Source organism: Oryzias melastigma, linkage group LG13, assembly GCF_002922805.2.
Source record: "Oryzias melastigma strain HK-1 linkage group LG13, ASM292280v2, whole genome shotgun sequence".
In the NCBI taxonomy this organism is placed as follows: domain Eukaryota; kingdom Metazoa; phylum Chordata; class Actinopteri; order Beloniformes; family Adrianichthyidae; genus Oryzias; species Oryzias melastigma.
Genome location: NC_050524.1, coordinates 14,379,985 through 14,393,641, shown reverse-complemented (window position 1 = coordinate 14,393,641; position 13,657 = coordinate 14,379,985). Strand labels below are relative to the sequence as shown.

The 13,657-nt window shown below is 36.7% G+C and overlaps 4 protein-coding genes across 5 annotated transcripts in view; all 4 read right to left on the bottom strand.

The window, feature by feature from the left end:
- Positions 1-2,021, bottom strand: part of LOC112149238 (P2Y purinoceptor 13) — a 6,167-nt gene extending 4,146 nt beyond the window's left edge. Inside the window, exon 1 of the mRNA XM_024276827.2 lies at positions 94-2,021. The gene's annotated coding sequence lies outside the window, so the exon portion shown is untranslated. The remainder of the gene's footprint in view (positions 1-93) is intronic.
- LOC112149355 (P2Y purinoceptor 13-like) lies at positions 1,592-2,431 on the bottom strand. Its single transcript, XM_024277004.1, has 2 exons — positions 2,010-2,431; positions 1,592-1,901 (listed from the first exon to the last, which is right to left on the bottom strand). Exons 1-2 carry the CDS (start codon positions 2,429-2,431, stop codon positions 1,592-1,594), a joined length of 732 nt encoding a protein of 243 aa, XP_024132772.1.
- Positions 2,432-6,020: 3,589 nt separating this feature from the next.
- Positions 6,021-7,010, bottom strand: LOC112149356 (P2Y purinoceptor 13-like). The gene has a single exon (XM_024277005.1). It carries the CDS (start codon positions 7,008-7,010, stop codon positions 6,021-6,023), a length of 990 nt encoding a protein of 329 aa, XP_024132773.1.
- Positions 7,011-9,701: 2,691 nt separating this feature from the next.
- Positions 9,702-12,180, bottom strand: p2ry12 (purinergic receptor P2Y12). 2 transcript variants are annotated; one of them, XM_024276830.2, is made up of 3 exons: positions 11,910-12,180; positions 11,017-11,270; positions 9,702-10,762 (listed from the first exon to the last, which is right to left on the bottom strand). In XM_024276830.2, the coding sequence occupies exons 2-3, from the start codon at positions 11,266-11,268 to the stop codon at positions 9,947-9,949; spliced, it is 1,068 nt and encodes a 355-aa protein (XP_024132598.1). In that variant the 5' UTR covers positions 11,269-11,270; positions 11,910-12,180; the 3' UTR covers positions 9,702-9,946. The 2 variants fall into 2 exon arrangements, with proteins under 2 accessions (XP_024132598.1, XP_024132599.1); XM_024276831.2 differs by having other exon boundaries at positions 11,017-11,276; positions 11,910-12,179.
- Between the last annotated feature and the right edge of the window lie 1,477 nt (positions 12,181-13,657).

The window sequence follows — 13,657 nt, the reverse complement described above, 5'->3', positions numbered from 1 at the left end:
AAGCCAAAGTGCATCCTCATGTTGACTTTGAGCCTTATTTAACTTTTTACAGTTTTAACAGAGCAAATAAGGAAGAAAAGAGTTTTGTCTTACCGTGAGACTTTATTGTAAGCCGGATGGTAACCTGAACCAACAAAAGTGACACAAATTCAAAAGAAACCCACAGTATTAAAAAACAGAGCAAGAGAGAGAGAAAAAGGAAGTGGTGGAATATTCAATTCCCTTTTCTCCTTTTGGACAAGTCAAGTCACGAAAAAAAAAATAAATAAAAAAACATGGAGAAAGTTTTAAAAAAAAAAAATCCCCCAAAAAATTATTCTTGTCTCTAATATGACTTTAGACACACAAAAAAACAGCAACTCTGCCTGTTTTAAAGTTTCCCCTCAGCTCTCTCTGAATTTAAGAGTGTGCTCTTTGTGTATGTGTGTTTGGAATCTATTACAATGGGTGGTCTCTGCAGCTACTGTGTGGCTGTCTTGTCACAACCCCAATAAGTTTGCCAGCCTTCCTCTGGGTGAAAAACCCCTTCCTTCCTCGCTTCCTGTTCTAATTGTCAACTGGGAGGCTTTCTTTGCTCTGTGCCAGTCCTTCTACCTCTGCTAACTTTAGTCAGTTTCTGTGGTTGTTGATATGCGAAGGCCTATATTTTTTTTTTTTTTTGTCTTAACTACCATGCAAAGACCTCCTGCAAATGCACCCCATTTCAGATAAAAATCTTTTTTTTTAAAATCTGTTTGCACAATTTAATAACAGTCAACAACCCACTAGAGAACCTAATGTGGTCAAGCCACAATGGGGTCAATATGTCCCACTTGTAAAGTTGTTTTTTAGTTTTGGGTCTCAGCAGCTGCCTAATGTCCTAACAGTGAATGCACACTTCCATAGAAATCAAATATGAACAAGCGATGCCTTCATAACTTTTGTCGTAAAAATAGTACTTTCTGAGAACACTCCAACAGGACATCCGGTGGGATTTAGCTTCTTTTGGAGCCAGAAATATGTACAAATGGGAATAATGAAGCTGATGTATGACGTGCTTGTGTTTACCACAATCAAGCCCCAATTCAGCATGTTTGTTTGCAAAGTAGGCCCATGCTAAATGGTACAGTAAGTAGACTTGTGGTTTGACACCCACAGGGTTGCCAGTACATGCATGAGCTTGATGCACTGAACATACCAGAAATAAGAGCAACAAACCCACAGTGAAAAGCTGTCATGTCTAATGTTTATTTGATTTTTTTTTTTTTTTTTTTTTACAACGCTTCAAGGAAATTGAAGTGACAGAAAGTTGTAAAAGCAGTTTGGCAGATTTATTTTCACTGTAAATTCCTCTACAGTGTTGAGCGATGTGATCTAAAAGCTTGCAAACGTTCTTGATGCATGACCAACTTCAGTTGTAACCACAAAAACTAACAGAGTACAATGAAAATGCAAATGAAAGTTGTAAGTCATTTGTATGAAATGATGAGTAACTTTGTGCACATAAAACATTTTTTGACAGTTAATCTTTCAACTTAGATGTGTAATTTGACAGTACTGTAAAAATGATGAACATCTACTTGTTACGAGTCTAGACCAATGGCGTGGCGGGTTAAATCCAACGATTGACTTTTTTCATCAGCGCCATCAGCTGCTCCTTGAACTCTCGGCACAAGAAGACGTAGAGAAGGGGGTCCATGCAGATGTTAGTCGTAGAAAGCCAGTGAGTGAGTTCCTTGGCGAGTTTGATCTGTATGTCAATCTGCGAGCAAGTGGTCGTGGAGGAACTGCTGACTTGTTGAAACGTGTACGGGATCCGGACAATGTGGTACGGACCGAAAGAAACAAAAAACACAATGATAACTAAAAAAACTCGCAGTTTGACTTTTTGCTTGCCCTGGCTGTTGTTGCTCCCAGAGTTCCTGTAAGATTGGATAACTTTATTAACAATGCAAATGTAACAAACCGCAATGGTCACGCTGACGATCCAAAAGAAAACGTTCAGAAATAAGGTTGTTTTTTCATGGAACCTTATTCCTGCTGGGCTTTTTAGTATCATGCAGCCGGAAATTTGGGTGGTTGGCACTGTTCTGTTGGTCAAAATGATGTTTGGCAAACCTGTGACTCCAAACATGATCACCCAGATGGAGCCTGCAATCACTTTGCTGACGGTCAGATTCTGGGCAAATGTTGTGCGCGGCATCATGATCTTGAAGAAACGGTCCAGGCTAATGAAGCCCAACAGAGCGATGCACGTGTATTGCGTGTTGTAGAAAATGACACTGAAAAAACGGCACGTGGGTATAGACATCGCCTCCCAATTACCAGGCAAATCGCCTGCAATTTTAACCGGGATCATGATGGTCAAAACAATATCTGCAACTATGAGGTTTTTCAGGTACACCACGAAGGTGGAGGTGGACTTGAGATGCAGGGACACCAGCGCAGCCATGCTATTTAAAAACAACGCTATGGGAAATGTCATGAAAAAGAGAGCGGGGATCAAATACGGGCTGTAGGGTAAGACTTTACAGGTGGATTGATTGTAAGACATCTGAAGGGATTGATTCACCACACCTGAGGAGAGAAAACAGACGTTTTCAGCATGGTCAGAATATTTTGAAATAAGGATTTATTTTTGATTTGAACTTACTTTGATTGTTGGCAACTAAACGTAGATCAAAAAAAGTATTCATTATTGGTCAGTCTCAATCCCAGTTGTAGGCTGTTTAAGATAAAAAAAAATAGGATTATTTGTTGAATCTCTCAGAAAACTGATAAATAAATCAGAACTTTTGTTTAGCAGGATATCTTTCAACTCCAACTCAATTGGATTACTTCACTGTATTTTTTTATGTTTTCATAAATAGAATACCTGCTTTATCATTTATGAATAAAGCAAAAGTATACTTTTTTCCATAGTAAAATATTAGCATTTTTTGTAAATTGGTGTTTTTTAGGTGTTTGCTGATGGAACTGACCAGAGAATGCTTTGACTCTTTAATGATCTAAATGTATTGTGTTGGTGTGTCTTGACAGCTCATCGCAGAACAGTAGAAGTACAAGTACTTTCACACGTTAAGGGAGTTGAGATAAAATTTTTTTTATATCTTAGTATCAGAAATATGCAGTAAAAATATTCCATTAAATAACTGAACGTAATTGATATTCATTATATTCAATATAAATCAATATATTTCATAACATACATTTTTTGTTTTTTAAATAATTTAAATAAAATTTCTACATCTTTCCTCAAATAGTTATAGGATAGGCTCCAGCAGCCATGTGACCTCAAATATCACCAAGTGGGTTAAAAAGTCAATGGAGGAAAATTACTTTTTTTTAAACAGTTTCTAAAAGACCAAACATGCATTTTTATTTCCTGCTTTGTTGTTTTTGTGTGTGAAGAGAAAATATGTTGACTTTGGAAATAATATGAAACGTAACAAAAGCAGCGTCCGCGCTATTAATATGTTTGTATGTTTAAATTAGGCTAGATCAATACAAAACACTAATTCAGATTATATCAACAATGTGGCTAAATAAGAAGAAAATTCTTGTATTATCAAATAATTAAAAATGTAATTAAATCTAGCTGATACACAAGCTATTTAAATGCTTTCTTCTTATACTTTAGCATATTATTGCAAACAACACAACATCTAAAAGAATAACATTTCTGTAAACATTAATAAAAAATATTTTAGAATGAATTATTGTCTTAACTCTTTAAGAGAGAAGAGAAATTTTATAGAAATGAATAAAACTTACAGTTTTGGACGTGGCTGTTTCTTCTTGAGCACAAAGGGATGAAATGGATTGGTGTCACTATGTAGCGACATGGTAGGTGCTTAAGAAACACTACTGATTTTCCTGGCAAACAAATGTACGTTTCAGCCGTGTTTGCAGTGGCAATTTGTCAGGACTTATGCAAACATAGGGAAACCTATGGTCCTGCCAAAGACAATACAGATAGCATGCTCCGAATGATAGAGTGAACGGAACACACATGTAATGTCTGGACAAACGTTTAAATGATACTTTCCCAAATGCTCTGGTCTGTTATCTTGTTTTCTAGAATATTTTAGACTATTTATTGGTGTTTACAGACAGATACTCTCTTGCTTGTTTGATGCAGATCATCATGCTGTGAGCCATTAGTACAGGAAATGGAGCATTAAATTATAATGTCTTGCCATGGCAACGGTGCATCATTTAGAAACTAAATGATGTGAGGGATCCTTAGTCTCTGACTTGTTGCTGAATGATTTCCCTTTTGTATACTGAAGTGTGGACACACCTCTTCATTCATGTTCATGCTTCGTTTACCACATCCCCTGTAGGTCAACTGTCCAAGTCTAAAGTGTAGTAGCACCAAAAATGGTTTTAAAAATTGAACTTTTCTAAAGCATCTACAATTTCTTGGATTTTTATTCCTCGGAAAATTTCCAGCACTCTTTAAAAAGTAAAAAAAAAAAAAAGATTTGTCTTGTCATTCTGCAATCTGAGTTGTCAACATTTTCCCAAAATGTCTCCAAAGTTTGGATTTATGAAACCAAAATTTAGAGTTTGTTTGTTATTTTAATTGATATTTTAAATTGATGTTTTTAAAGGATGTACTGAGTCTCTGCTGGATTTTGTAAGTCCAGTAAATATGTGGCTTCTAGTCAAGGTGACAGGTCACCTAGTTACCTGAAACCTATAAAAATGCAGTTGGAGACTTTTTTAAGATTAACTGTTTTGGAAAGTTTTTTTTTTAACTTTGATACACCAAAAAACTAGAAAATTCCACGAATGCATGAAGAACATTGACACTGCCATGATACAATAACGATTAGAGAAACAAGACGTTCTATTATTTTGCAAGGTGTTGCTGTCCAGCAGCTAGAAGAATGCCAAGCAAAGCTGCATTATTGGCAAAAATAAAAATAAAAAAATCCAAAGTTATTTATTATTGTGTGAATGCCGAGTCAGGATTTTTTTTTCCTTGAGTTAGGCTATCTTGGAGTGAAGCTAATATTTCAACGACATTAAGCTTTTTTTTTCAGTTTTTTGGGACATTTTGAGTTTAGCTAATATTTAAGCTACATGCTAGCTGTTTGGGCTAATTTGATTTTTTGATTTATTTTTTGGGCTATTATTTTTTATTATTATTAGCTATTATTATTTTTTTGTTTGTTTATAACTTTATAACAGGTGAGAAAACAGATAAGAGCTGAAGGCCTCCTTTGTTGGAGAGATTTTACTGTTACAATATGGGGTTTTGAATGTTCTGTCACACAAGAGGTATATTTGAAAAAATCTTTTTGTATTTGAGGCTAAAACATTTATATTTATCGAGTTTGTATACTTTTATTTGTTGTTGGACCGGATAAAGAGAAGAAAAGAGTGGGATGTTAGAGATGATGGAATAAGGGTGCAAAAGGAAGCAGGGAAAAGAAAAGGAAAAAAAAAAAAACACAAAGTTGTTTGTTTAAAAAAAAATAACAAAGAAATAAAGTATTGTTTTCTTTTTATTTTTGTGTACCAAATTTGCATCAAGATTTATAAACTTTTATTTATTTTCTTATGTGCATCTATTTAAGCCTGCATTTACCAACATTAAAAAATATATGCAAGTATGCATATATTTATAGAAACAGAAGCATGAATAACCACAACAGTATACTTTTGCAATGAAAACAAAAAAAATCTTGTATTTATAAATATGTTCATATGAAATCTTCTTTACTATGCATGCACACACAGACACTGCTGCTAAGATTCTGAGGTCCAAATAGTCTGTTTTTATATTACAATTTAAATCTGCATGTTAAATAATTACGACAATAAATATATGGATAGAATGTATTGTTATGCTTTTTTAAAAGATGTGAACTTTAAAATCAACAGATGCAAATTTTCATTAGGACACTAGATGGCTCTACAACACAAATGTTTAAAAGCAGCTCCTAGACTAATGGTCTGTTTCTGCATTTTTCTAAACCTATATTCTATTCCTAAAAGCTCAGTAAATATGTTTTGTTCAAGTTTTTACATTACTGGTTGGATTCTCTTTGTTTTTTACAGAAATGCAACTTAACAAAGAGGACACTGTCTTTCACGATCTCATCCAGCTTCTCTCTGTACTCCCTGCACAAGTGGATGTAGAGAAAGGGATCCAAGCAAGCATTAGTGGAGGAAACCCAGACAGACACTTGGTGAGCGACCAGGAGCCCCTCTCTAGTGCAGAAATTCAAGGCAAACGTTTCATGTATGGTGAAAGGAATGCGTAGTAAGTGCAAAGGCACAAAACACACAAAATACACAATGAGGATGGAGAAAACGCGCAGTTTTGTCTTCTTCTTTCCTTGGTTGTTCTTACTTCCAGAGTTTCTGAAGGACTGCAGGACTTTCAGGGTGATGCAGATGTAGCAAAATACAATCATTATAGTGACGAGCCAGAACAGCATCTCCATAGAAGTCACCACATACTTGTGGAGAGTCTTTCCAGCCGGACCTTTCATGGACATACAAACATCATCGGTTGCATTTCCAGGAGTCTGGTCGGTTAGAACTATAGTTGGGATTGCCGTACCTCCAAATAATACAACCCAAACCAAAGAGCTCAATACAATGCTGGTGGTTATGTTTTGTCCGAACCCTTTTCCAAGTGGTCTAACGATTTTGAAAAAGCGATCCAGGCTGATAAGACCCATCAGCGTGATGCTTGTGTACATACTGGTGAAGAAGATCACGCCGGCATAGCGGCAGCTAAAGCTCCTCACCTCGAGTGCTGCTCCGGGAAGCATGCTCGCCGCTATTGAAGGGATGGTCAGTGTCATGAGCAGATCAGCCCCCACCAGGGTCTTTAGGTAAACTATAAAGGTGGAACTCAGTGGGAGATGAAAAGACACCCATGCTGCAATCGCATTGAGTAGAAATGCAAAGGGGAAGGAAAAGAAGAACAAATAAGCCACCAATATTTGTGTGATCTCAGCATTGGACAGGGTACAGCTAGTGGAGAGGTGAGAGGAGTTGTTTTGCATCGTGAGAATCTATAAGAAAAAATAGTATTGTAAGTGTTTGAGGCTTTGCATAACATGAAACAACAATATGAGGTGTGGATCAAACCAAACTTTTATCAAAGTGTCATAGGAACTTCACTAGGTAAGAAATGGTCGGTTTCATATTAAAAATTAGTCAGAATCATTGTTTTAGGAGCTGCAAACAAACCCTGGAAAAAAGTCAGAACGAGTGCTTTACAAAGGAAATCTTAACTGCAAAAACATGTTGACCAACAGGAAAAAAGTGGAACTGATTCTGGGTCTGTAGCGGCAGGAGCCTGACAGGATGACATATTGAACAACGAGAAGAACGTTTGCTTTACACACTTTCCCAGCGCGCCCAGCTGTAGCTGATTTCCATTTGTCATTAGGTCAGAAAACATGTTTTTCTGTGGCTGCTGATGAATGACCAACCATAGTATTTGAATGCATCCTGAAATCTGAACCGGACATTTCCACTTTGTAAATTATATACTGGTTGTTGTTTTTGTTTAGTCTGGAAAAAACTAACAAAAAATACCACTATTATAAGTAGACTTTTCTTCAGTGTTTTTCTAGAAGAAATCAACCTTTAGAGATACTTTTATGGGATGAATAATCTCTTTTGGACGTTGTGTCTCAGCCTTTGTGAAACTACACAAAATTCCAATATTTGTCAATATTTTCTCATTTCCATTATTGACAATTTTTTCACAATATATGTGATATAAAAACATGTAAACTGTATATTTATAACTATAACAGCTGTAACTAAGCAGCAAACACAGAAAATTTAAAAAAATAAGCCTGAAAAGAAGCTGCTCTATTTACTAAAGCCTGTGTGCACATTTTTATTGATACATTGATAAATTACATTCTCAGTTTTGTGAGAGTACGATATTTTTATGCCATATGCACTCACCACAGACCACAGACAGTTTTAGAACTTTGAATTTTTCATCACATTCAAAACGTATTGTCTTTTCATCAGATTCATGCACAGAAAGAGTTAAAATCTAGTGCAGAAAGTATTGACGACATTACTAAACAGTCATTTGTTCCATTAGGTTGCAGTAATCTAAATACTTTAATGACTGACTGCTTATTTTTTCATCTCGAAAAGTTGTGAAAAAGTCACATCGAGTCACTCACCGGTGAGAATGATGACATGAAGTCCACGCTGTCCGCCCTGAGAGATTGAGATTGAGTGAAATAATACATTACAGACCATGTCAGCTTAATGAACCTGAGAGATGCAAATCCACCACCGGTTCAGGTGGAGTAATTCAAATGGCACATGCTGTGATTAGCTCTGAACTGATTATTCTTCTGTGTTTACAACTTTTCTCAAACCGTAACTCATCCCCAAAAGCAAACGATGAAATATAGTTCTGTTTTATGACCCATTCTGTATAACATGTCACATTTTCTGTGAGTAAATCAGAGCAGAAAGATGGAGACAAACAAGTTTTTAAAACAGACAAAACCAGATTTCTGACCATTTCAGAGGGTCATGCTAACCACATGACCAGTAACTTCCTCTTTTAATGTTTCCTAAAAATAGTTTGAGGAATTTACAGCTTTGGGTGTTTTGGCCAAATCTGTTAAAGAGACAGCAACTTTGGCGTTTTTACTTTGCTTTATAATTCTTCCAGATAGCCTTTTAGGAGAGAATCAGACAAAAATCCTACTACAGAACACAAACAAACATTATTACAAACACTTTAAAAGTTCATTTTACTTTTAAAAGACACAATGTTTACAGTCAGGAGATGGTTCTTCACATGTGAGGCATTTGAAGCAGTTGTTAGACAGTTTTTAGTTTTCTAGTTTTAAGGGCTTTACGCCTTTCAGAGTAAATTATATCCATATATATATGATCATATATTACCTTTGGCACAATAAAGAGCAAAATATTTATAAAATATGAGATATTTTTGTCAATTTTTTTTCCTACCCAGAAGTTGGACGTCTCAATCTTAGAAGCCCCACTTTTCACTGCATGTGGATCTCATCCTTGAGCCGGCCTCATGTCTGTGTTTCACCCACAGACAAACAACATCCAAACTTTTGCAAACATGTATGTACATACTGTATATCTGCCCATAGTAGACCCAGCCATCGCTACCCTGGTTGTAGCGTTGGCAGAGGCTAGCTGCTGAGCTAGATGAGCGGCAAAGCTAGCAGTGTTCAGCCGGTAAGCGACGAAATTAGCGACTGAGCACTTCTAGCTAAGTGGAGATGTTAGCGGCTGAGCACCACTAGCTGAGGGGTGAAATTAGCGACTGAGTACTGCTAGCTGAGCGTCAAACCTAGCAGCTGAGTACCATTAGCTGAGGGGCTAAGTTAGCTGCTGAGCTCCACTAGCTAAATAGCGAAGCTAACAGCTGATCATTAACAGCTTTGCATAAAAATTGGGTGTTTGTGGGCGGTTCTGGCAGCGCAGACTCTTCCTGAAAGGGACTGTTCACACTTTGTGACATCAGCTCAAGAGAACCCGTTCATTTTTTATTGGTTGGAAGGGGCTCCTGTTGAGAGTGCAGGTTTTTAGAGGATTACTCAGAAATATGTGAACAGATATAAATACCACTTTGAGCTTGTTTATATTGAGAAATGAACATTATAATACAATTAAAAGCTCAAGAAGTTGGTTTTGCATGGTATAGGCCCTTTAAGTAATTTGTCCTTAAAAATAATTTTATTTTTTTATTTTTTATTTTAGCAAATGCTAGCATCATACTTCTTCTCTAAAGCAACAGTTACTATGTAAATACATGTTTGGTGGTATGAAAACAAAATAAAAATCTATGCAGTGTGAACATGGACGGTTCTCCATGGGTGATGATGACCTTTGATATTTTTCACATTAACTTTGTTATAAAGTCACATAAAACTTTGTCATAAAAGACTAAATGATTGGAGTTTTTTTTTTTTTTTTCTCATTTACACGTAGACATTTGTTGGCTTGTTTCTGTCTCCCTCCCTGTTATCCAGCTGCAGGTACCAGGAGGCAGATGCAGCGTCTTGAACAAAGTGTCCCGGAAGGATTTGCAGAGGAAGAAATAGATGAGCGGGTCAAGTATAGAGTTTAGGGATGAGAGGAAAAGAGTGCTTTCCTTCAGCTGGAAGAAGAAAAGCTTGATTTTGCAAGCGGAGAGAACATTGCGAGTCTGGCTTATCGTGTAGGGCACTCTGGCAAAATGAAACGGCACAAAGCACACAATAAACACCCCGAGAACCAGGAAGACATTTCCACTCAATTTTTTTTTGTTCTGAACGGGTTTGCGAGATGTTTCTCCAGTGGAGGTCCCCCCAGTGAAGTGCGAATTGGTTCGAGCGTAGGATTTGTACAGTTCCTTGGTGATCAGAGTGTAGCATACAATGACGGTCGCCAGGTTGCCCCAGAAAATCACTTGACACACATAATTTACCACTTCGTGCCAAAACAGTCCCGCCTTTGTCTTCAAGTCGCTGCACGTGAAACTTGAAGAAGACGGGGCTTTACGTGTAAGAATCATGTTGGGAAGGCACAAGAATAGCAGGATGATCCAAATGGCCGCAGACAGAAGTTTCCTGCGCGTCAGCCGGGCAGAGTTAGTGCCTCTGAAGGGATTGAGGGTCTTTCTGCAGCGATCGATGCTGATGAGGCCGAAGAAGAGGATGCTGATGTACATTGTCAGGTAAAACAGCACAGATGAAACTCGGCACACAAATATTCGCAGGCCGACGGATGCCAATTTGGAGTCTGACAATACCTAGAGGAAAAAAAAAAGTATTTTAACTTAAATCCTACAATAAAGTCCAAAAGATCCAATAAAAAAGCCCTGTTAATTATGAAATCATAAAAATGTAAAGTCCATCATTTTAAATTTATCGTTGAATAAAATCCACAGTCAAAAACAAGTATTGGATACTTCAATTAAGTCATTAATAGCAAATACAAAAAAAAAAAAAACAGCTTATTCCCTTTACTGCAACTTCAAGATTTAAAGTTAGAAGAATAACAAACCTTAAACGGGAATGTGAAAGTCATAACAACATCTGCTACCACTATGTTCTTCAGGTAAATAATGAAGTGGGACCGTGAAGGGATGCGGAAGAACACCCACACCGCCACACTGTTGAGTGAAATCCCCACCAGCAGAAGACAGGAGTACAGAACGGGGAAAACCACCGTCTTCAACACGTTGTCCCTGGAGCAGGTGCTGTTGGTGTGGCTCTGACCACCAGGATTCTCAAACTCAGTGGTGTTCATGTCCATTTCTGTGTCTGTTTAAAAAGAAGGGAAGAAGTAGGTCAAAACCGAAGATGAAAAAACAGAAAAAAGCAAACAACTTTAGATGAGACAGACCTCAAAAACCGGATGCGGCCTAATTTATCTTTCAGTGTGTGGACCCACACTGATCACACAGGTTGATGTAAAGCACAACATTTGGATTTTTTTTTTTTTTTCTTTATAAAAAAGAAATTGTATAAATTCTAACTGATGACGCGAAGAGAGCTCAACCTTGTAAGTATTCAATGTTTTTTACTAGTACATGTAGTTTCCTAATACTTTGTCAGATTCAGTTTCGGTCTAAATGTAGGGTGTTTTATTATATTTATTTCTATAAAAAAATATGAAAAAGTTTGAAGTCACAACACCACTATACATACATATATATATATACATAAAAAAAAGATTTGCTTGCAGTTAAGTTTATATCAGACAGACAGGCACTTTGTAAATTTCAGTGAGAATAAAGTTTGCGCTCAGTTTTCCACTACCTCAGAACCATGACCCCATTTTAATGAAATAAAAAAAAAAAAAACAAAACAATGCTGCGAGCCGTGCGTTGTGGTTAAGCTGAGGAAGCCTGTACTGTGCACAATAAAAACCTTAAAAAAAATTCTTCAACTGACCTGATCTCTGTGATGATGACGAGCTGTTACATGGTCTGCCTCCTCAGCTGGTCGAACTAGATGTGAAGCAGCATGGACAATTTGTTAGCAGTTTCAGTGTTTTTAACAGCCTTTCTGTGTGGGCTGTGGCAGGAAGACGTTTTCATTTCTTCTTTGTTCTTCCTGTTGGAGACAAAAAAATCCATCAACAAAGAAGAATCCCTCAGTTTATTGATCAAGCGAACAAAAACTTGAACATTACATGTTTGTTTTTTTCCAAATTTATTTTCTATAATTATTGTATACTCATTGCTTCTTCATGATGTCATATATTTTAGATATATCTTCTTGTTCGTTTATGTAATACAATAAATAAAAGTATATAATAATATGATAATAAATCTAATAATCTAAAAGGAGTTGTTGCTTTTTTTATTGTAAACATGGATGAGCAGAGCTCAGATGGAGCTTTTTCAGGACAAACACATTCTAAGATGATGAGTCACTGAAAGTAAAACACTTACTATGGAAAGTTATGAGCACTGTTCTCAATATTTCTGTTACTCTGAGAGAAAGCTGTGAGGCACAGGGAAGTGAAAGTTTTTTGTTAAATTATTTCACTTCTCTTTGGCTTCCAGAATGATAGACGGCCAAATCATAAGATTATAAACATAATTATCAGAGTTATTGGCTTTTTAGCTTTGCCTGTTAATTAGTAAATGCATCAAAGTGCATATATTATACAAAATATTTTTTTGAGCTTTGATGTCAATGTTAATTCCTCACAAAAAACAATCCTAAAGCAGTATTTTGATATTCTGAGCTTTACTCTAAAAACCTGCGCTCTGAGCACCAGCCCCTCCCAATCCACGGAAACCAGTGGGTCTTCACATTGTGATGTCATAAAGTGAGAACAGCCCCTTCCAGGAAAAGGGCAAAATGTTTTCCTTTTATATGCACATTATGCAAATCCATCTTTGAAAAAGCTCAGCTGTTAGTTGTTTTTGTGGGCAAAACGCAGACATGCTGCCGAGGTCGGCTCTAGGATGTCGTGATGAACAAGAAGGGAAAGACAGAGCCTCAGAGATCGAGGCGTCTTAACATTAGCTTGTGAAAACACCTTATATTTCCTTAAAAATGTCTTTAGTGTGCCAAATATAATATATTATCATATATATCGATATAGTTTTAAATTGATTGATTGGTCAATCTGGTTTATTTCAAGCATAGATCGAAAAAATGTTGTTACTTGAAAAGACAACAAAAAAGTTCATTACTAAACATACTGACTGAACTAAATATGTCCAGTTTTTTGATCAGACTGATTTGGTGGATTATAAATGACTTGCTGCCATGTTTGCCAAACATTCCTTTTCTTCTGAGGATCTGAGGTTGCATGTTTGTCGTCCACTTCCCCTTCTCGGGAAATGAAGTGTGTCGATCCACTGACCTTCATCCTACCACTGCCTCTTGAAAAGCTACCACCAGTGCCAACACAGCAACTTCCTGTGTCTGGAGCAAGAATGTCACAATCAGCAGTTCTTCACATGAAACTCCCTTAACCCTTCCATGCATGCAGGCCAATGCTTTGATAGGAAGCATGTGATATTATATATGAAAAGAAAAACAACTCAGTTCAGAAATAACAAATCATAGATTTGATGGTAAGCTAGATCCTATGATGATTGATGCAGAGTTTGTTACACTTATCTATTCAGAGACATTGTCTTTAACTATGTTTAGATAAAACAGCCTCTAGAGATAGATAA

Excerpts from the sequence above, each read along its gene's own strand:
- LOC112149355 (XM_024277004.1), bottom strand. The coding sequence starts at position 2,431 with ATGGCTGCGCTGGTGTCCCTGCATCTCAAGTCCACCTCCACCTTCGTG. Across the intron at positions 1,902-2,009 it reads AAAAGCCCAGCAGGAATAAG|GAACTCTGGGAGCAACAACA; the intron begins GTTCCATGAAAA and ends CCAATCTTACAG.
- LOC112149356 (XM_024277005.1), bottom strand. The coding sequence starts at position 7,010 with ATGCAAAACAACTCCTCTCACCTCTCCACTAGCTGTACCCTGTCCAAT.
- p2ry12 (XM_024276830.2), bottom strand. The coding sequence starts at position 11,268 with ATGGACATGAACACCACTGAGTTTGAGAATCCTGGTGGTCAGAGCCAC. Across the intron at positions 10,763-11,016 it reads CTTTCACATTCCCGTTTAAG|GTATTGTCAGACTCCAAATT; the intron begins GTTTGTTATTCT and ends TTTTTCCTCTAG.